The sequence below is a fragment of the Trichoplax adhaerens genome, genomic scaffold (assembly GCF_000150275.1).
Source record: "Trichoplax adhaerens TRIADscaffold_16 genomic scaffold, whole genome shotgun sequence".
Classification (NCBI taxonomy): Eukaryota; Metazoa; Placozoa; class Uniplacotomia; order Trichoplacea; family Trichoplacidae; genus Trichoplax; species Trichoplax adhaerens.
In genome coordinates, this window is record NW_002060958.1 from 850,887 (window position 1) to 871,686 (window position 20,800).

The 20,800-nt window shown below is 32.9% G+C and overlaps 2 protein-coding genes across 2 annotated transcripts; both read left to right on the forward strand.

Moving 5' to 3' along the window:
• Positions 1–7,279: 7,279 nt before the first annotated feature.
• Positions 7,280–8,278, forward strand: TRIADDRAFT_60580 (uncharacterized protein; the record flags this gene model as incomplete). The annotated part of the gene is made up of 1 exon (XM_002116513.1): positions 7,280–8,278. The coding sequence occupies one exon, from the start codon at positions 7,280–7,282 to the stop codon at positions 8,276–8,278; it is 999 nt and encodes a 332-aa protein (XP_002116549.1).
• A 6,684-nt stretch (positions 8,279–14,962) lies between these two features.
• Positions 14,963–17,124, forward strand: TRIADDRAFT_31132 (uncharacterized protein; the record flags this gene model as incomplete). Its single annotated transcript, XM_002116514.1, has 7 exons — positions 14,963–15,043; positions 15,516–15,570; positions 15,766–15,860; positions 16,193–16,288; positions 16,381–16,456; positions 16,587–16,701; positions 16,965–17,124. Coding segments are annotated over 7 exons (678 nt in total), but the record flags the coding sequence as incomplete, so codon positions are not given.
• Positions 17,125–20,800: the final 3,676 nt, after the last annotated feature.

Here is a 20,800-nt window from a genome sequence, read left to right on the forward strand (position 1 = left end):
TATTTTATAGCAATTCAGTAAAATTGTTAATATCAACTTTGCGCATTTTACACTCATGCTAATTAACTTCCTCTTTGATATGGATAGTTAAGCTTCTTAAATACCTCGAAATCGTATCTTTCAGATTATTGTTCTATTCGTCAGTTTGTAAATTATTTAAAATCTGTTTTTCGTCTCTACTATAACGATGACTCGATAAGAAAGAAGAGCTTATAGGTATTATTTTAATAGAAGGATACAATTGATCTCGGACCACTGTTACAGTGTGAGAACCGTGACGGGTAACGATGTTATATATGTGGTTTTAAGTATATCTAAAATTATATTACTAATTTACTATTGGTAAGGGCACATAAATTAGTTAAATACTTAGTTTATTAGAGAGCTCAAAGGTCATATCGTGTTATGATTATGATTAATCTTGTGTTATATGCGTGCTGTAACGTACTATAAAGTATTTTATAAATTTATTCTGTTTTAAATCTAAGAATAACGATAGCTAATATTGTTTACTAGTATCCATTTTTAAGTCTGTATATGCTGTAGCAACTTACGATTGGATAGAAAGTATAAAAGCGAGTTACTTTTGACAATAATGGGAGACTGTCACAAACCAGCTTCGTGACAAGGATAACGTAAAACAAATCTCTAAATTACTATAGTCTCCTGGATTCAGTATCCCTTAACTAACTCACAAGAATTTAGACGCCTTTGATTCTACGTTAAACTCAACCAGACAATTAAGAACTACTTCATTCAACTATCTGATGGGCTTATATACCCTTCTACAGCAGCTAACATTCATGAGTCATCTTATAAAAATACTTAGGTGAGAACATCTACTAACTAATTTTTCACAGTCGGATTACAACATGTCCATTCACAGAATCATTTCAGTGCACATTACAGCACAACATTAAATTTACTGTAACACATTTATAATTAGAGTAATTCCTATTGTAAGTAACTAGTTGTAATATATTATCACTATATTATATTAACCAAATTTAGATAGCTATTTCTTCACGGTAGTTCGTATCGTGACAGGGACTTAGACTAGTATCTTTGTCTAAGTCTTGCCGGAACAGTTTCAGTGTTACAAAAGTGGCTTTAGCAACCATGTACTTTTGTGGACGCAATTTATCACCCTGTATATCAAGATAATTTAGATAGATACGTAAAACTTAAATTGAAGTACATATCATATCAAAAGCTGGGACTTAGCTGCACATATAAGTAATGCGAGCATTACATAACCAATTATGTTCGAATCTCGATTTAATGCAGAAAAATGACAATAATTTTATTAAATTATCTAATACTATTCATTTAAGCTACGAACTCACATCCAATACACCTCGCGTGAAATTTTTGCACTTTGTAATATGCATAAACTCATTTTTGAAATTTTTAGATCGAAAATCAACACTTAATCCATATACCTATCAAGTTATGGTACGTCATCAAAAATTGTAACTACGTTATTGAACCAATAGTGCAATTTCTCTAATGAATTCAATTTTTTTAAAGTCATATGCGGTGTTGAGCAATATCTTTTGCACTAGCCTATTTGTATAACTGCATATTATTACCCTCTATCCTTTAGGAAAATAGCTGCAGCCCTTAGTTAGAAACAATCATTCCTCCGTGGACAATTGCTAATACAAAAATAAAATTGAATAAAATCCTTGAATAACCACACCATTTATGTAACTGCTATCAGTTCACTTGTCTAAACAGTAAGGGATAGCAAGCGACAGTCAGCATCGCATAACGCATAATGCAAAGAAACAAGCACAGATAAATAAAAATTTCTTAATTATAGCATCCCATTCTATAAATTTTCGGTACTTGTTCTATCATGATGAAATTTGCTACTATCACGAATGGTTTAAGTTCATGTTACTCGAAAAAATTAGCACTCCGAAACTTTTTCAGGTCTACTCATATTTCAGCATCAAATGTACGAAAGTATGTACAACAAGTACTTATCTTATATTCCCCGCGACTATTAAGGTCTTCATCACTTTAATCTTATGGATAAGCGCACAAATTTTGCGGCTTCAATGTAATCCATAGGAAATGGTAACTACCTAGCACTAAAGACTGCCGAGCATGATGCGACTATTGCAAACTAATGCTGATCATTTTCGGCTGATAACATACGCACTTTAATATTTCTCAATAATGCCGTCACTTATGGCGTTATACTTAATTTTATAGACAAATGATTACTTCCACATTATTACATATTTACTGGAGACTAATTTTATTCTTATCTTGCTATAACCCAACCGATTTTTAAGTAGAAATAAGATTTGTCTATGAAAGAAATCTAGTTTACCCGTAATCTTCTGACGATGGGAGATCCTCAATATTTAGAGTTTTACGGTAGGTAAATACCGGAAATAAACGTGACGGTAGACTTATAGCGTTAATTTCTTGTAGTAGTTTTAATCCCCCCATCGCAAAGTTCGATTTGAAATCAGGCCATATTTAGACAAATGAAGGTAAATTTTTGTTACAAATTACTTACCCTACCTATTTCACTTACAAGCCATCATTGATAATCTAATGACCAATAGCTATCCTTTCATTAATGATTGCTACTAGTAGCCGCAACATATCCTCTTTACTTCTACACAGATATAAGAATACTATCTACATTATTCAATTCTATGCTTCCGATAATTTATTCCGGCTAATTTATTAATTAAATGATTATGGTACTAAGTTAATCAGCCCAAATTTAACTACAATATGCGATCGGGCTAAAATTGTCGTAAGACATCCCTTATTGTTGCTTAGATATAGATCTGAAAACGAATATTGTAAAATTGTCTTATCTTCATTAAATTAAATACAAATAAAGAAATTTGTCTACGCTTCCGGATATCGCCACAAAATTTGTGAATAAAACATTTGCCCAATACAGTTTTGAATTTTATAACTATTAAACTCACAAAATTCATATTCGAATAACTGACATAAGATTTATATTTTACAATTTCTAGTTAACCATATGCTATACATTACGTCTAACTTACAACGAATAGCATTTCTAATAGTTAGCATATACGGTACTAAAATACCCATCATCAACACCATCATTTAAATTGAATACTGAGCAACAAAATGACCGTTGGACAGTTTACAGGCAATTTGTATTCGTAATGATGCAAACAAGTTAAGTCCCTTTATAAGATTGAATTCTGAAAAAGAAATAGCCCACCAAATTTAAGATCAAGACAAAGCTTGCTTTAGCCGAACCTAAATAGCGGATACATAAGCATAAACCTTTATACTCAGCCTATTTCAAGTACGTTAATTAACTTTATTATTCATACATGCATTTTAAACTTGTCATAATTACGGTAACTTAAACTTACAAACAAAATTCCTTACGTGGTCCCACTTCCAATTAGAAGACCGGAGAAATATATACTAATAAAAGTTTTCTGAGAATATTGACAGTCTACCTTTCGGCATCTCAGCTTATCCTTCAAAGAACTCATATCCAATATACTTATTTGTATATAATATTTTTCACAAGGTCAAGTACTGTGCAAAAGTAGCGGCATAGCGGAAACAAATCTAAGGCATGAGAAACAAAGCAGTATTCCGTATTATAGGTCGTATCTGAAATTCTCCGATATATACACTCAACACAATGTCTTTTACTTTTTTCTCCGCTCTTACTAACTTACTTTGTGAAATACGTCTATTTTGCAAATCTGTTATTAGGCATACTATTATTAGTTCCAGCATCTCATTAAACTTTTTTTTGTCCTATATCAAATAAAAAATTTAATTTAGAACCTTATCAGAGCTGAAGGATAGTCCATCTAATCATCACCAAGACCAGTCCATTCCGAACTGCAATTCTTAGCAAAAGATTAATGGGAAAACAAAGAAGCTATAGATTACCCTACTCAGTGGGTGCGGTACTGTCTGTAGCTAAGCAAAAGCAGTAGCTGATTGAATTTATCGGTTCCTATCCGTTACTTTTCAACACATAATTGTAAGTTGCGAAAATAATAGACGGTAGTTTCTGTCTAGACAGGGAACCTTACTGAAATATTTTTACGTAAGTTACTAACGAAAGCACGATTAAATACTGGTTTCGATGCAATTTTATTAATGGCATATCATTAACCTAACAGTAAATACATCAGCCTATTAGTTTTACATTTATCTAGCAACTATAGCAACCGATTAATTTACGCCAGGGTGTGCAACATTTCTCAACGAAACCAGATGATAAAAGATGACGCAAAATGAAGCTAGTTTTTTAGATCGATAATCCATTATAAGCCACCTTTTCTTAAAGGTAACCTACAATAACATGATATAAAATAATATTTTTCAGTAAATTTAACCCAACATATTAAGAAATGAGATAGTGAGAATGATGAAGACGGTTAAAATAAAAAGTCAGGCTAGACAGAATATTAATGTATCATTTAGTAATGAAATAAAATATATCATTTTATATTCTCCAACTTAAAATGGATTAATCAATTAGTGTTAAAATTGTTGAAGAATTAAAAATCACGTTTCTTACGGCTTAATAGAGAACATTAAGCTGCAACAATCGAATATTTATCTACAAATATGTCTATCACCCTACCATATTAAATGAGTTATTGAACAGGTGCATTACAATTCATAGGCACGATAAAATGATAGAGACACCATCCTAGCGTATCCCCCATGTTTACATTGCGATAATTGTTTAAAATTCTTTGTTAAAATCATAACGTTATTTCCACTAATAGACGGAAGTTAACGTCATCGCGGAGCCATTTTCATTCAAATGTAAATGAAATCTCTTATGACATTTCTATGATGAAAGTAGCTTAGCAGACAGAGCTGTTTAACACGATCTGAGTGAGTTTTAAATAAATTATACTTTTTATCAAATTTTATGAAGCATTTAATATTCGCTTGCCGTCAATAATCGGCATGTGATTAAATGTACCATTATATAACAATTATGATAAGTTGTATATTTATTGATCTTGAAATTTAAGGTTGATCTAGTGCACCGAAATTTACACGTAGGAGAAATATCCGTTAAATACCCGTTAAAACGCCTTTTATAATCTATTATAACTAGGTAATCGCAAATTGTATTTTAAATGTTATTATTGTTTTCAAGTTTCTTCCATTTCGATTCTCTTTATTGAACATGTATAAACGAGCAACAACATACCCAGTACTTATATAGGAAATAATACTTCATTGACATGATAAAGTTAGATAACGAATGACGACTTGTATCGATTTTTTTAATTTAAATTTTTTGTGATCGTTAAAATTATATTATATTTGACGTGAAATTATATCAATAAGTTAGATTTGCAAACCTAATATCGATTATTCTAATGATTAATGGGCCTAACATGAAATCGATATAGTTATTCCATCTTTCAAGTATATTAGAGTAATAAAAGCGCTCAACCGCTCTCTTCAACAATTAACTGAAAAGTACATCAAATGGCATATTTGTGGTAGCTTTCTAAATTTGAGGAATTCCTTACAATGTATGGACAGATTAAATTAATTAGCGGTACCACTTTGGAGAACTATTGTTACTTTAGTTTGAATACCTTATCAAAATAAACTAATCAAGGGAACCATCGCTTCACAGCCCATTTTTTTTCAATTGCACGTAATATCTATTTCATTATTAGGCTAGACAGGTTTATTTATCAATTAAATAGCCTTTTAATACATCAAATGTGATGGAATAACTGATTCATCATTCTATAAAAAGATAATAAATTTTATGATAGAAGAATATCATTTAAGTCCCTACTTTTTTTTCTGTAGCAAATAATCAATCGGAAAAAGTGAAGAATAAAGAAACTTCTCTTATCATATGTCCCTTTCAATCTAGGAATCGTACTTTCTTTTCATTACCTAGAATATCGTATTGATTTCCCAATGTAGCTAATAAATTAGGATAATAATAGCTCTTATTGCTGTCAACAATCTTGAATTTGTTTTGTTTCAAGTACTCCTTTGTCAATGATACAATTCATTTCATTCTGTTTTGATTAAGATGCTATCTAGATAAATCTCAGTATATGATTGATCTTAGTAGTTAATTTTCAAATTTGACTTATGGAAGTAATAAAACAATAATAATGATGGAAGAGTAATTATTAATCAGTAACTTAATAATACAAAATAAAGTTCTTCCATCTAATAATGGCCTTAAAATTCTGATTTGTCTCCAAAAATTCAAAAAGATTTTTTTTAGAGTAATAATTTAGTGTTTAGTTTTACGGCCATCATAAAATAATATAAGATTTAAAAATAGCATTGACATTATCACATTATAAAGATCCAACTTTAATTAAATTAAAGATAAAATAATTTTGTAATCCTGACTTTGGTGCGTTCTAACTCTAAAAGCGATATCATACTTATCAAACGGATGCAACTGCTTCCAACTTGATTCTACTTTTACTAATGAACAATTAAAGTGAATTGTTTTATTCAAAAGAGCTATTCCAAGTAATTTAATGTAAACGAACAGCATTATTCACATAAATTTATATTACACGTAAATCAAATTTGATCAATTTTAACTGCTTAGCAAATTACAATAGTATTACATTCTCTTTCATTTCTATTTAAATAACCTATTACAAACTATATAATTGTGTAATTCCATTATCATCTCGATATCAAAATTCAATGCATTCAATTAATTCTAAATATTAATAGAAATAAAATTTATCGAAATCACAGGCGTTTTATGTGAGAATTGTTGTAATCTTGATGAAAAATTATTTTATTGACAGAATGCTAATAGATGTCTTAATTAAAATAAAAGATTCTCTGTTTTTGTAAGTGACTATTCAATGAAAAAAGCAAGTATAATTGATTGCTCTAGTGATGTTAACTGTCAAATCGGCGTTCAGTAACTACGAATAGGATGGTGGAAGAAGTCAAAATTTTAGAAAACTTTTAAATATCTCTTTCAACGGTATATCTACGCCATTCATAACTTTTCTCCAATTCGAAGATTAAGTGATAAGGAACCGACATTTTCTGTCTAAATAGCATCAAAATCAAGCCTTACTCAAATATAATCATTCACTTTATCTGAAAAGAGAAGTTTTACAAGGCGTCAACTGTAATCAGGTTTCTAAAATATAAATAACGCTACAAATATCGTTCGATTCGTGATATTAAAATCTCGATCAGAATGAGTCTAAATGCGCTTATTACATATAATACCACCAAGCCATTTAATCGCTATGCCATGGCTGCTATTATAACAGCCCCAGTCCTCGTTACCAACATCGGCGTGGTAATGTTAATAGTATGCAAAGATCGTTTGAAAACTCCATCCAACGCAATCTTGTTAAGTAGCTGTGTGGTTTGCCTCGTTTTAGCGATCGAATTAATAGCAAGTGCTATCGCATCCATTCTTATTTCGGATATTACTAAATTTACAGGATTACTGTGCATATTAAACAAATCTACAGAGTTAACTTTGTGTGCTGTCTTTAACTTCCATGTTACTGCTATTAGCCTAGAAAGATATTATTCGGTTATTTTTCCATTTAAATATCAAAAACTATCCGACAGAAAAAATACAGCTATTGCCACTATTCTACTATGGACTATTCCCTTTATCATTATTTATCTACCAGTAACAATTTCGGCAATTCAAATTAATCAAGGCTGCTCTAACTGGACTGATATTTATAGCGTTAAAGTAGCATTTTATTACGTACTTTTCCCCTTTACCTTATTCCTACCTCCCATTGTAACTTTATTCGCTTATACATCCATAATCTATAAGATATATGCTATAACGCGTAAAACTTGGCCAGCTACTACTGAAAATTCAAATCCAGAACCACGCAACGTAGCCTTCCAATTAATTATTAATCATAAGAAAGCGCTAATTCAAATGCTTATGATGCTTGGAACTTATGCGCTATCTTTTTTCCCCTTTTTTGCTTTCTATATCATTTACGTTGAAAGTCGTGGTCAACAGTTTATTACTGCCACTTACGTAAGTTATTTGATCGCTGTTGCCTATCTTTTTAGCCATCCGATACTCTTAGTACTTTTTACCGCTTCTATTAAGGAAGAGGTTAAAAAAGTACTCAAATCCAACTTTACATGCCTAAGTCGAATATTTGGAGGTCATACAAAATCAAATCCAGACACTGATGATAAAGTAACAAGATCAAGCCATTTGGACCCGGTGCGAACCACTGTCATTAGCAAGATTGCTATTGCTACATGAGTGCATTAACTGGAAATTTAATCAGTCTGTCACTTGTAATTACATCTCATTTAATATAATCAAGATAAGTAAGACCATTCCTAACTTTAAAAGTAATATTATTTCTTTACTCAATCGGTAGGATAGCACTTACTTATGCTGCTATAATTAGGGAAGTGTTGTTGCTATGTAAAATTACGGAATTATTTTTTAAAAATATTAACTGCTATTAGCCATTAATCGATAATTAGCTAAATAGAACCTTTCAATAATAAGTAGAAATGAAAAGTTAAGCCCGTCAAGGACAAATGGATGGCATTTGTTTTACGTCATATTGTTGAATAGGATTTCAAAATGTAATTTTTAGTTAATTCAATGCATGATCTAGGTAAATTTTAAATTTCAATCAATTCCTGTCAACAATTGCCTATTCATCTTCCTATCTCAAGCACTTTTAACGTTATTGAATGTACTAATTTAATTAACTGTATTACAGGAGCGTGAACGAAAATAACGATAACAATGGTTCAGCAATAACTTAAATTGATTCTGTATAGCTAGAAATACTGGTATATCCTGTTAAATTGACAGTAGCATCAAAAGCTGTATTTATATGTATGCCTTAACTTATCCTACAGTAAACTGTCCGGAAAATTTGATTGTAGATTCTGCCTAACCTATTACTGGCAGTACCTTTATTATTTTACTTAAGTTAAAAATCGCTATTACCATCCTATTCTATTTATCAGATAAAATATATACTTTCATTGATTATTGTCGATCATAAGATGATCAAAGTACAGTATCTTGGATATGAAATCAACATATATAAAAAATCTTTATTATATAAGTATATCTATACGTACTTTGGTTTTTCAATCCTAATACGATAATTAGCGTTTATATACTTGTATATGATTCAAGATGTTATAAATCTAAACTTCAAAATTTTTAAAACTTATATTACCAGACATCTCGTAATTATTATCTATATTAAAAATAAATTTGCTGTTCTCAAAGTTCAATAACAAAATTACAGTGAATGAATAATCTTTTGCATTATTTTCGGTCTGCATTTTATAAAGATAATTAAAATTCAATAATTATATTTATAGCTGTAGTTGATTGCATGCGTTATGATATTATCTATTCACGATAGAAATCTCTTTAAAGTAGTTTGATTATACTCTATAAATTTATTGATCAATCGAAGCAATTAAAAAAATTTGCTTGACTATCACTAACTAAACTATATGATATTATCAGACTAGTTTAATATCATAACATGATAATAAGAACTTAATTATTGTAGACCAAATTTTAAGACACAGCTGTAGCACTGTTTATGTATCGTATATCAATTACACTCTCTACATTAATTAATTTAACATTTCCATTCGATTCTATTTTCTGTTTTCAGCTATTCTATCAAATTGGTAAACAATAAAACACATATTACCATTGTAAAGTAGTACCGCTAATCATTTGAATCATAATAACTGAAAGTCATTCCCCCAAGAAGCTAATATCCAAGCAGTAGCATGCATCTTTACTTAATTAAAACATTTTCTGCCCTCATAAATGACATACCACTGAATTATATCATTGAATATATTCGTATAAGAAATACCATAAACTTAAAAATTCAATGATAGAGTGACAAATTCTTATACAAATGTTTTTAACATCTGGCCATGATAATCGATGAGTAATCAAGTAAAATAGTAAAATAATTATTTAAGAATGAATCATCAATATCCCGTAATTAATCAGAATGTACTTACGCATGAAGTAAAATTCCCTTGAGAATCATTACATAATAGGCGCATGTAAATATATGCCATAAATATCGATTTGATAACACAGTCCTATCAATCAGATATTTTATATGTGATAAAAGATGCTGCATGCGGCAATTACTAAAATTTCATATTGCTGTACACCTTCAAACTAGTTGGACTACCTTAATACTTGTGATGGTAATTTGGGGAATGTTTGTAACAGACTAAAAAAAGTTAATCAATAACCTGAATATTTATCGTTCCATATTTGGGGTTATTGGATGTTCTGAGTACTCAGCCTAGGCCAGTATATACCTTAAAACGACCAATATGGGTCTATATGTTACGGCCATTCCTAAGGCTGACTTTGTCGTGAACATTTAGTCACGGTCAATGCTAAAAGTGTAATCATTGCTAAGATTGTCCAACCATTCTTAGGAATGATTACAGTCTTAGCATTGACCGTAACTAATGTAAAGAACAAAATCAGTCTTAGAAATGGCCCAGTCGTACCTTGGATTGGTGTCTGATAAGTCCATATTTTTTTCGAGCAGTTTAGTTATACCTATCCATAACGGACCAATTTTACTAAAAGCAATAATTGTATGATGGGATATGATAGGTACATATTTCTTTTATTGCAGTTTAGTTGTACATGTCTATACCGGACCAATTTATTACGATATAGGTACATATTTTTTGCACATCAATTTATATCATAAAGCCTATATGATATTTACGCTTAATAGAGTATATCTAGCTCTATACATATAATCCAAAATAAAATCTGCTAAGAAAGATGCGTGGATGTAAAGTTAAGTACTATACAAAGAGACGGAAAGTAGCATTGCCATTATGCATTTCACTATTCATAACGAAATGGAAAGAGATACATTTTTGAAGCTAGAATTGCTCCAAGTTAAGTTAATATATACATAGCGTGATGGAAATTTCTCTAATTCGCTTCATAGCAACCATTCAACTTTAAAAGTACAGAACAAAGTGGATATTGAATATACTTTTAAAATTGTATTTACTCATCAGGCAAATCGTGCTATCTCTGGGCAGAAAGTCTTACTATGAAAGTAAAATCGTTTTATCGTCTTGTAATATCATTATCTTTATGGATCGAAAATTGGCGCTCATAGTTGTATACTATAAATAAATACAATCCAAAAACGCACCAATTGAATTTGTCTGCAAGTATGTCATGCGGTATGATGTGGTTTATTTGTAGCATTTAGTTTGCAAATGCTGTCGTATATCGTATTTTACTCTTACAAGCTTTCTCCACTCACAAAATATCTGTGCCAGTGTTGAACACTGATCCATACCTCAAGCTTTCCATTAAGTCGCTGATGTTGTAATTATACTATACTGTATTGTACAAGTCCAACTCGTGGCCATTCCACCCATTCGACTATCCCTTGCTGGCGTATGATTTGATTGTACAAAGATGCCGCTGTACTGTACTTGTGCAGCACAGTGTGATCTTTTTCCTTTCCAATTCTTTCATATGAAGTGAAAGATTTTAGTATTAACCAATGTAACATGATATACATGCATCCATCGACAAGAGCTTACTGTTTCCACATATAAAAAATAGGCCGGATTGGGTCAAAAAATGCCCGCCTAGAATTAGAATAGGTGCTGATTCATCGGATTGGAAAAGGATTCTGCTGTCCTGTACACTGGTAAATGAGTCATGGACTGACACTCGTGCGGTCGCGCAATGTGCAATGGAATATTTCGGATTAATATCGGATAATCACTTCAACGATTGGACTAGGTTCTGCGTTGCATGGAATTTTGATTTTATTGAAGATACAAAACGTATTTCAATAAACATACAGACAGGGCTATTTTCCGGATTAATATCGGATAATCACCTCAACGATTGGACTGGGTTCTGCGTGGAATTCTGATTTTATTGACGATACAAAACGCATTTCAATAAACATACAGACAGGGCTATTTTCCGGATTAATATCGGATAATCACCTCAACGATCGGACTGGGTTCTGCGTGGAATTCTGATTTTATTGAAGATACAATACGCATTTCAATAAACATACAGACAGGGCTATTTTCCGGATTAATATCGGATGATCACCTCAACGATCGGACTGGGTTCTGCGTGGAATTCTGATTTTATTGAAGATACAATACGCATTTCAATAAACATACAGACAGGGCTATTTTCCGGATTAATATCGGATAATCACCTCAACGATTGGACTGGGTTCTGCGTGGAATTCTGATTTTATTGACGATACAAAACGCATTTCAATAAACATACAGACAGGGCTATTTTCCGGATTAATATCGGATAATCACCTCAACCATCGGGCTGGGTTCTGCGTTTCGTATCTTACCCTTTAAAGTCCAATCGTGTTTCGGAGCCAAAATAGAAAATATCAATCAGAGTGATGTTGGTAGCGTCCTTCGCTCCAACCATACAGCACTTCCATCAGCGTCGGGAGTGAGTTGTCAGTACGATACAAAATACGACAGTATAGTACTTGGAAAATATTCGTTTTGCATGGTTCTAGCGCTCAATTGACTGCTTCAATGTAAAATTGAATTACGGATAGAGAATCACCAAGTCAACAGCTATCTGTCCATATCCATTCAAATTATGCCTTTGCCATCTATTTTGTACAAATTGATGCAAAAATGGCAATAGCCAATCTGAATCTGCATCACGTGATACAGCTTATGGACGACCACGGTCAGGATCAGCGACATGGACGACTAATAGAAGAAGATCCGTCTCCTTTTGAGTCGTCCATGTCACGTCCACAAAAAAGAAAGAAGAGAAAAGAGGAACGTAAAGCAATCGTCCACGATACAGTACTAAATAATGGAGAAGCTGATGGTTTTTTGGCTCATTTCGGTTGACATAATGAGTATTTTCACTTTTTCAGTACTTCAATGATCCGAGTACTCTGCTATGACAACCAAACCCGGCCTACAAATCCCCAAATTTCTCTCTTCAATACTATACTGCAGAATTGCAGATACAAGTATTTTCACTTTTTCAGTCCTTCATGAGTGCTGATACAAGTATTTTCACTTTTTCAGTCCTTCAATAACCCGAGTACTCGGGTATGAAAACCAAACCCGGGCTACAAATCCTCAAATTTCTCTATACTGCAGAATTGCAGATACAAGTATTTTCACTTTTTCAGTCCTTCAATAACCCGAGTATTCGGGTATGAAAACCAAACCCGGGCTACAAATCCCCAAATTTCACTCTTCATTACTCTACTGCTGATAGAAGTATTTTCACTTTTTCAGTCCTTCAATAACCCGAGTACTCGGGTATGAAAACCAAACCCGGGCTACAAATCCTCAAATTTCTCTATACTGCAGAATTGCAGATACAAGTATTTTCACTTTTTCAGTCCTTCAATAACCCGAGTATTCGGGTATGAAAACCAAACCCGGGGCTACAAATCCCCAAATTTCACTCATCATTACTCTACTGCAGATAGAAGTATTTTCACTTTTTCAGTACTTCAATAACCCGAGTATTCGGGTATGAAAACCAAATCCGGGCTGCAAATCCGAAAATTTCACTCATCATTACTATACTGCAGATACAAGTATTTTCACTTTTTCAGTCCTTCAATAACCCGAGTACTCGGGTATGAAAACCAAACCCGGTCTACAAATCCTCAAATTTCTCTATACTGCAGAATTGCAGATACAAGTATTTTCACTTTTTCAGTCCTTCAATAACCCGAGTATTCGGGTATGAAAACCAAACCCGGGCTACAAATCCCCAAATTTCACTCATCATTACTCTACTGCAGATAGAAGTATTTTCACTTTTTCAGTCCTTCAATAACCCGAGTATTCGGGTATGAAAACCAAATCCGGGCTACAAATCCCCAAATTTCACTCATCATTACTATACTGCAGATACAAGTATTTTCACTTTTTCAGTCCTTCAATAGCCCGAGTATTCGGGTATGAAAACCAAATCCGGGCTACAAATCCCCAAATTTCACTCATCATTACTCTACTGCAGATACAAGTATTTTCACTTTTTCAGTACTTCAATAACCCGAGTATTCGGGTATGAAAACCAAATCCGGGCTACAAATCCCCAAATTTCACTCATCATTACTATACTGCAGATACAAGTATTTTCACTTTTTCAGTCCTTCAATAGCCCGAGTATTCGGGTATGAAAACCAAATCCGGGCTACAAATCCCCAAATTTCACTCATCATTACTCTACTGCAGATACAAGTATTTTCACTTTTTCAGTCCTTCAATAACCCGAGTACTCAAATCGGATAATTTTCAAACCATGCTTGGAGAAATGGTCCGTCCATCCGAATGCGAGTTCAGGCTGTCTGCGCATAGGGTTTCGGGCCCGGTCCATTTTCATTTTGGAGTAGGCAGCCAGTATTGTACGGTAGAGTAGTGTATCGTCCAATGCTACAAGTCTATAGTAGAGTAGTAAAAGCAAGAAGAAATGTCCACCTCGGCCTGCTGTACCAGGATCGAGTTCAAGTCAACCCTGGTAAGTGGTGGCACAGAAGCAGGAATCCAATTGCTCTCTTTTGCCAGCTTATCCTCTTCTACTCTGGTTGTACTTTCCACTTTACTTTTGCTACAAAATGCCTGATTTTTTCTCCAAGAAAGCGAGAAGAGCACAAGAAAAGGTATGGAACTGGATTTTTAAACTAAAATGCGATGATAAAAGCGATTCCATGCATGAATACACGACGAATGACGTAGACCATGATAGGATAATCAATGATTAAAATACAACTTAATTCAGAATGTCCATGATCAACATCCATCCTGCTTAGTGCTGTATTATTGCAGACAAAATGGAGTAGCTGTATGTCCTCTATGCAAGGGATTGCCTCAATTTACTAATGATAATGGAATGCTTTCATTTTAGGTTTTACAAAAGCTTGGAAAGGCCGATGAAACCAGAGATGAATCGTTTGACGAGCATGTCAATAATTTTAACAAGCAGCAGGTACTTATATTGGTAGAACACTTTTTCCCTTGGGTAGATTCTATCGTAGCTAACCTACCAACAAGTCTTAAATAGTAATCTAGCGTTCAAACTGTCTTTAGCATACAAATCAAATGTAAGCTCTAGCTTGAACTCAAAATGAATCGTTCTGATTGATACTATGTACTATATTATATCGCTGTGGTTGTACTACTAGACGACGTTCTATGCTACATTACCTTGTATATGTAGAGAGAGAGAGAGAGAGAGAGAGATGCAGTGACTGTGCTACTGATGTATTTCGCCATTTTTCTGCCCAATTGATTGAAACGAGAGACCCTAGGGTCTCTAATCTGTACATTATGCTATCTACATGTTGAGAATTACGCTAATGTTATCGACTTAGCGCAATGACAAGACAGCAATAAAATAGTTCATTCTACCACGACTGTAATGACTAAATCCTTCATCTATCTTACTTTTTCTTATCTAGGCTGAAGTTCATAAACTACATAAAGAATTTAAACAGTATCTATCCTGCTTAAAAGGTGATATTGGTTCAACAAATGATACTTTCATTGAACTGAATACCATCGATAAATCAAATCATTCTTGTTGTCATTCTCAATCATGATCAATATGCTTGCTCAACTTTTTTTGTTGTCACAATACTTGACTCATTCTCTGCACTTTTTCCGCTTCCAATACGTTTTATTGATAACCAACTTGAATATGATATCTAGACATGAAAACCGCTGCCTCCAACCTTAATGAGGCTATCTCGGAAGTTTATGATGGTGAATGGGGAGGTTACAGTGAACTAGTTTCCGTTTTTGAGGTAGATCTTTTCTTCAATCTTGCCAAATCAATTAGCCATAGCAGTACAGTATTACGTTCTAGAAAGCGCTTGCTAAAACTTTCTTAGCAGTATTAGCCTTGATCGAAGATACATAAAACATTTTTAGAGCAACAACTATTACAGACATTTTTAGAGCAACTACTATTACAGTCTTCTAGTTAATTACGACGGAAGTTCACAGCATGACACTGGTAGAAAGTGCCTCTACATATGTCTCACTATTGTAACCTACAGGGTCAATGTAATTCAATTGAAGGTATAAGTGTTGTAAACTTTATTCGTAATCCTGTGTAATTTGATTTTCTCTTGAGGATTCTAAAACGCTTTGGAACAATCTAGCTCTACGTTTATCAGAAGAAGTAGTGTCACCGTTTGCAATATACCAGAGTCAATTTCCGGAATTTAAGGTTATCACAAAATAATCTTTCTTATTCTAATTGTCTCATTATCACGATGATAAACGTAATTAAATTAATCCAATGCAATTTTACAAATGTAGTCGCGAATAGCAAAAAGAGGGCGCAAATTGATTGATTACGATGCCTGTCGGCACAATTTAGACGTAAGTACCAAACGTCCATGAGCTGATCAACCAATTACGTAATTTATCAGTAATTTCTTTCAATTTATTAACCATGAACTTAGCTCATGCTGAATGCATGTAATCAGTAACTTTTTTTACTCCACAGTCTGCTAAGCAGAAAGGTAAAGCAGATGATCGTAAAATATCACAACTTGAAGAAGAAGAAATGGTTTCAAAGAAAATTTACGATGAATTAAATACTCAATTATCCAATGAATTGCCTGCTATCTACGATAGGTACAAACTTTATCCATAAGTAACGCAAGAAAATTACTCTAACTTTGCGTAGATTGACTAGATCAGAGACTTTGACGAAAACTTGTCTTACAAGTCCCTAACTAGATTCCAATGATAAAACAATCACTATTTTAAGTAAACATACGCTCGTAATTACTGCCATTGCTCACAAATCTATTATTTACGAGATAAAGTGAATGTTATAATTACAAATTTTGTATTTTAATCACTAATGTTACTTTTAATTTATCTTACGATAATAGTCGTGTTGCCTTCTATGTATCCACATTACAATCTTACTTTGCAACACAAATAGAATTCAATAAAAACATAACCAAGGTAAGATGCAGTGTTGAAATTAAGTGTAATCAAAACGGAACTACTATTAATAAACCTGTACAATTGCTTTTGCTTTTCTTCTAAGTAAACACTTATTTTGAGTTCAAAATGCCCTATTTGTAGAGATTTTAGTTCATAACTAGCTTCATGTTTGCATTATTGTAGACTTCAGTAACCTTAAAAATCTGAACTGTAGGAATATACATTGATTAATGCGAGTTATTTTAATACCTGGCCTGTTCCAATGGCACTTGTTAGGTTCAAGAGCAACTCAATGATCTAATTAATAGAGTTGTTGACGGACGCTCAGCGTCATCTAGATCGAGCCCTAACTTGAGTTCAGGGTAAGGTGACATTTTTTATAGCAATTGATAACAACCTATTAATTTACATAATGAATAATACTAAATTTGTTAATACTCGTCATCATAAATTGCAGAAGGCTAACAATCGATACTTCTACAGCTGGTAAGCCTACTTACGTTGTAATCAAATGTTTGAGCTATAAATAAAACTACTCAAGGTTGCTAAACTCAGACTGTACTTCCTATCGTTTCACAGAAAAATCACCAGTGAGAGAACGCAAAAAGCGAGAAGCTCCGAAAGTACGAACCAAAACAGATTGATTTTATTGCAGAAATAAAATGTAACCAACCGTCTAATAAATATAACATTCATCTTAGCCAAAAAAAGAGGAAAAACCGGTTAATCCTTTTGGTGATCCAGATGATGATGATGAAGATAAAGATAAAGGAAAAGGTAATCCGTTTGGCGAAGAAGAAGAGGATGAGGATAAAGGAAAGGGAAATCCATTTGGTAATGAAGACCATGATAACAGCGAAGATGAAGCGCCAGGAAATCCTTTTGGCGACGAAGAGGAAGAGGAAGAAGAAAAAGAAAGCGATGAAGGTGCTGGTAATCCCTTTGGCAATGGCGACGATGAAAACGAAAACGAAGATAAAAGCGCTGGAAACCCTTTTGGAGGCGCTGATGAAGATGATAAGGATAGCGTAGAAAAATCTGCACCAGAATCGAAGGCAACTAGTGCAAGATCAGCTAGAGTTAAGAAAGCTAGCAACAAGCCCGACAAAGTGCTCTATCAGGTTTATATAAATACGCAAACTTACTTGCTCTGATCGATTATAACGCTAAAACGAACCTCCCTTGCAATAAAAATATGTGCTTCGTTATGCAGGTTCGTGCAAAATCTAATTACATAGGTACCGATCCCGATGTATTAAGCTTAGTCAAAGGAGATTATATCAACGTCATTGGGTTTGATAAAGAACGTACAGATAATGAGGTAATACGGCTACTTATATAAAATCATTCATTCTGATCAACACACTGGCAAAAATGGCTTACTGAATTACTTTTAATTTACCAATTTTTAGGATGAAGAATGGTTGATTGGTATTCGACGTAATGATCACGTGAAAGGCAGCTTTCCAGCTTCCGCAGTGGCCAAGGATACTACGCTTTGATTATCTTAAGTTTTATCATTTTTAATTAAGTACTATTTTTACCTTTATACTAGTTGATATTCAAATTAAATATAGGTCAATTGCAGCCCGACATAGCTATTTCGATATTAACAAGTTGGTAATATAAAAGTTTTATTTTCATGATATCTGGCACACTAGAAAAGAAGTATAAATTGCAAGCCTAAATATGAAATAACGTATATAATGCATGATAACTCATATGATAGCGAGTTTTAAAAATTAGTGTTAGCTCAATATATCGGCAATTAAGTTTGAAAATTTGGGGTTACTGTAAATAATACTCTATTTATAATGTCGATTAAATATAGTACAATTCCGTATTGAGAAATTTTAGATGACTATATTTGCTGTCGCTCCGCATGTGGACCAGTATTAATGAAATTATTCGTATGTTACGTGCTGCATCGTAGAATTTTATCTAACTACTCGTAAATACTAGCTACGTATATCCTACCTTATGATACTTAATCATGAGTTAAAATCAGAAAAAATAAAATATTCTTCTGCTACGATTTAGTTGAGAACTTGCAGCTTTTCATTTTTACTAGCATTACATATCCTGTATCCAATATTTCGAATTACGATTTATCACGATAGATTTGGTATTCATTGAACTATTTTATTCTGGAACAACTTGAGTTTACTATTACCTTGTAATAACCATTGTAGACTCTAGTTGACACTAACCCTAGTAGTACTTTGATACTGGTAACGACCGCCAATCATTTTGAATATTTATTTACTTATATATGTTGCAGAGTGAAGAGTAATTAGAATGTAAGACGATGTTTATGACTTGGCGTGTATGCTAACATCAATTTTAAAACGTTTTGCATAAATAGAAATTATGCGTGGACCATGAATGGGTTCGCCTATAATGAATTCATAGAATTGAGTTGTCTACTATGAGTAGCAGGGAGCTCATTCACTGGTCTACGTCATCATTTATAGTAAAGAAATTGACTTATTCTAGTTCTGTAGCTCAACAACGATATAATTTTGTCGCAGATTTTAGTCTAGTTTTTAGATTGGATTTTATTAGACTCCATCATCGAGGTAATAAAAAGTACCTCTATCGACTCCATGATATTATCGTTCGTAATCTTATTGTCTAATATATCAAAACTACGTAGTAAAGCGTATTAGAACCAGCTTATAAGTTCAAATACAGCTAACTGGAAACATAAGCAAATCACACATTCGGTTCAATTGGACGGGTTGTTATCTAGTAATTATTATAATGCAAGCTTGATTAAATTTCTAACTACTTAGCTGATTGGTCTTCTAGTTAGATAATAACCTGCCGTAAATGTATTGTATGAGTACACAATTATCCATACGCTATGTAAAACATAGTTCAATCATTATAATTATCGGTTCGTGATAAGTAACTTAATTAACCCAAAAATCAGTTAGATTGGGGCTACTTGAGTGTGAGTGCGATAGGTTCTCCCGGAGTCTCTACGGTAGGAGAAACAGTGGATTGTTGAATTTGTCTTTCCTAAGAACATTTGTTTATGTTTTGTCTTTCCTAAGAACATTTGTTTATGTTCAAAGTGCAGCTCAACGATCAATCAAGTTGTCGACGAACGCTCTACTTCATCTAAGATCGAGCCATAACTTCTAGACTAGTAGTTCAAGGCTAAGCTACGAAACCCTGACTAGATTAAAAAAAAAAATCATTTATAATGTAGGCACATAGCACATCAATATCAGTGTATTATTATTCCTTGGATAATATTAAAAAACTTTATAATCCTCTACATAAAGTAGGTCAAACACCTCAGATTAATTCTAATTATCGGTCAATCTTAATATACGGTAGTTAATCAAACCCGCAATTACCCCCCAACTTCTTGAGCTGATACCGCGACTATTTCTTTGCATTCCATATTATCATAATAATAATAAAGCCAATTCTATTTATAGACTTCCACATCAATTTAAATTCCCTCCTGGGATAACCAGCCTTTGATTCTATTCTAATAGACGTTATCGCATCAAAATTTCCTTAACGAATTAAATGACAGTTACTATGGAAACTAACCCACTTTCTTCAAGAAAATGATTATAGTTTTTGTAACTTAGTATTGTCTGTTTGTGAACCAAGTTTTCTAGACTTGGATAAATAAAATTTTAATATAGATTATGACGTCGAGAAGTTTTAGACGTTCTACCTACTACCCATTCACATGTTCAATTCGTATTAGAATCAACAATAAAGTCTATAGTTCTATAATTATGCCTGATCTTGT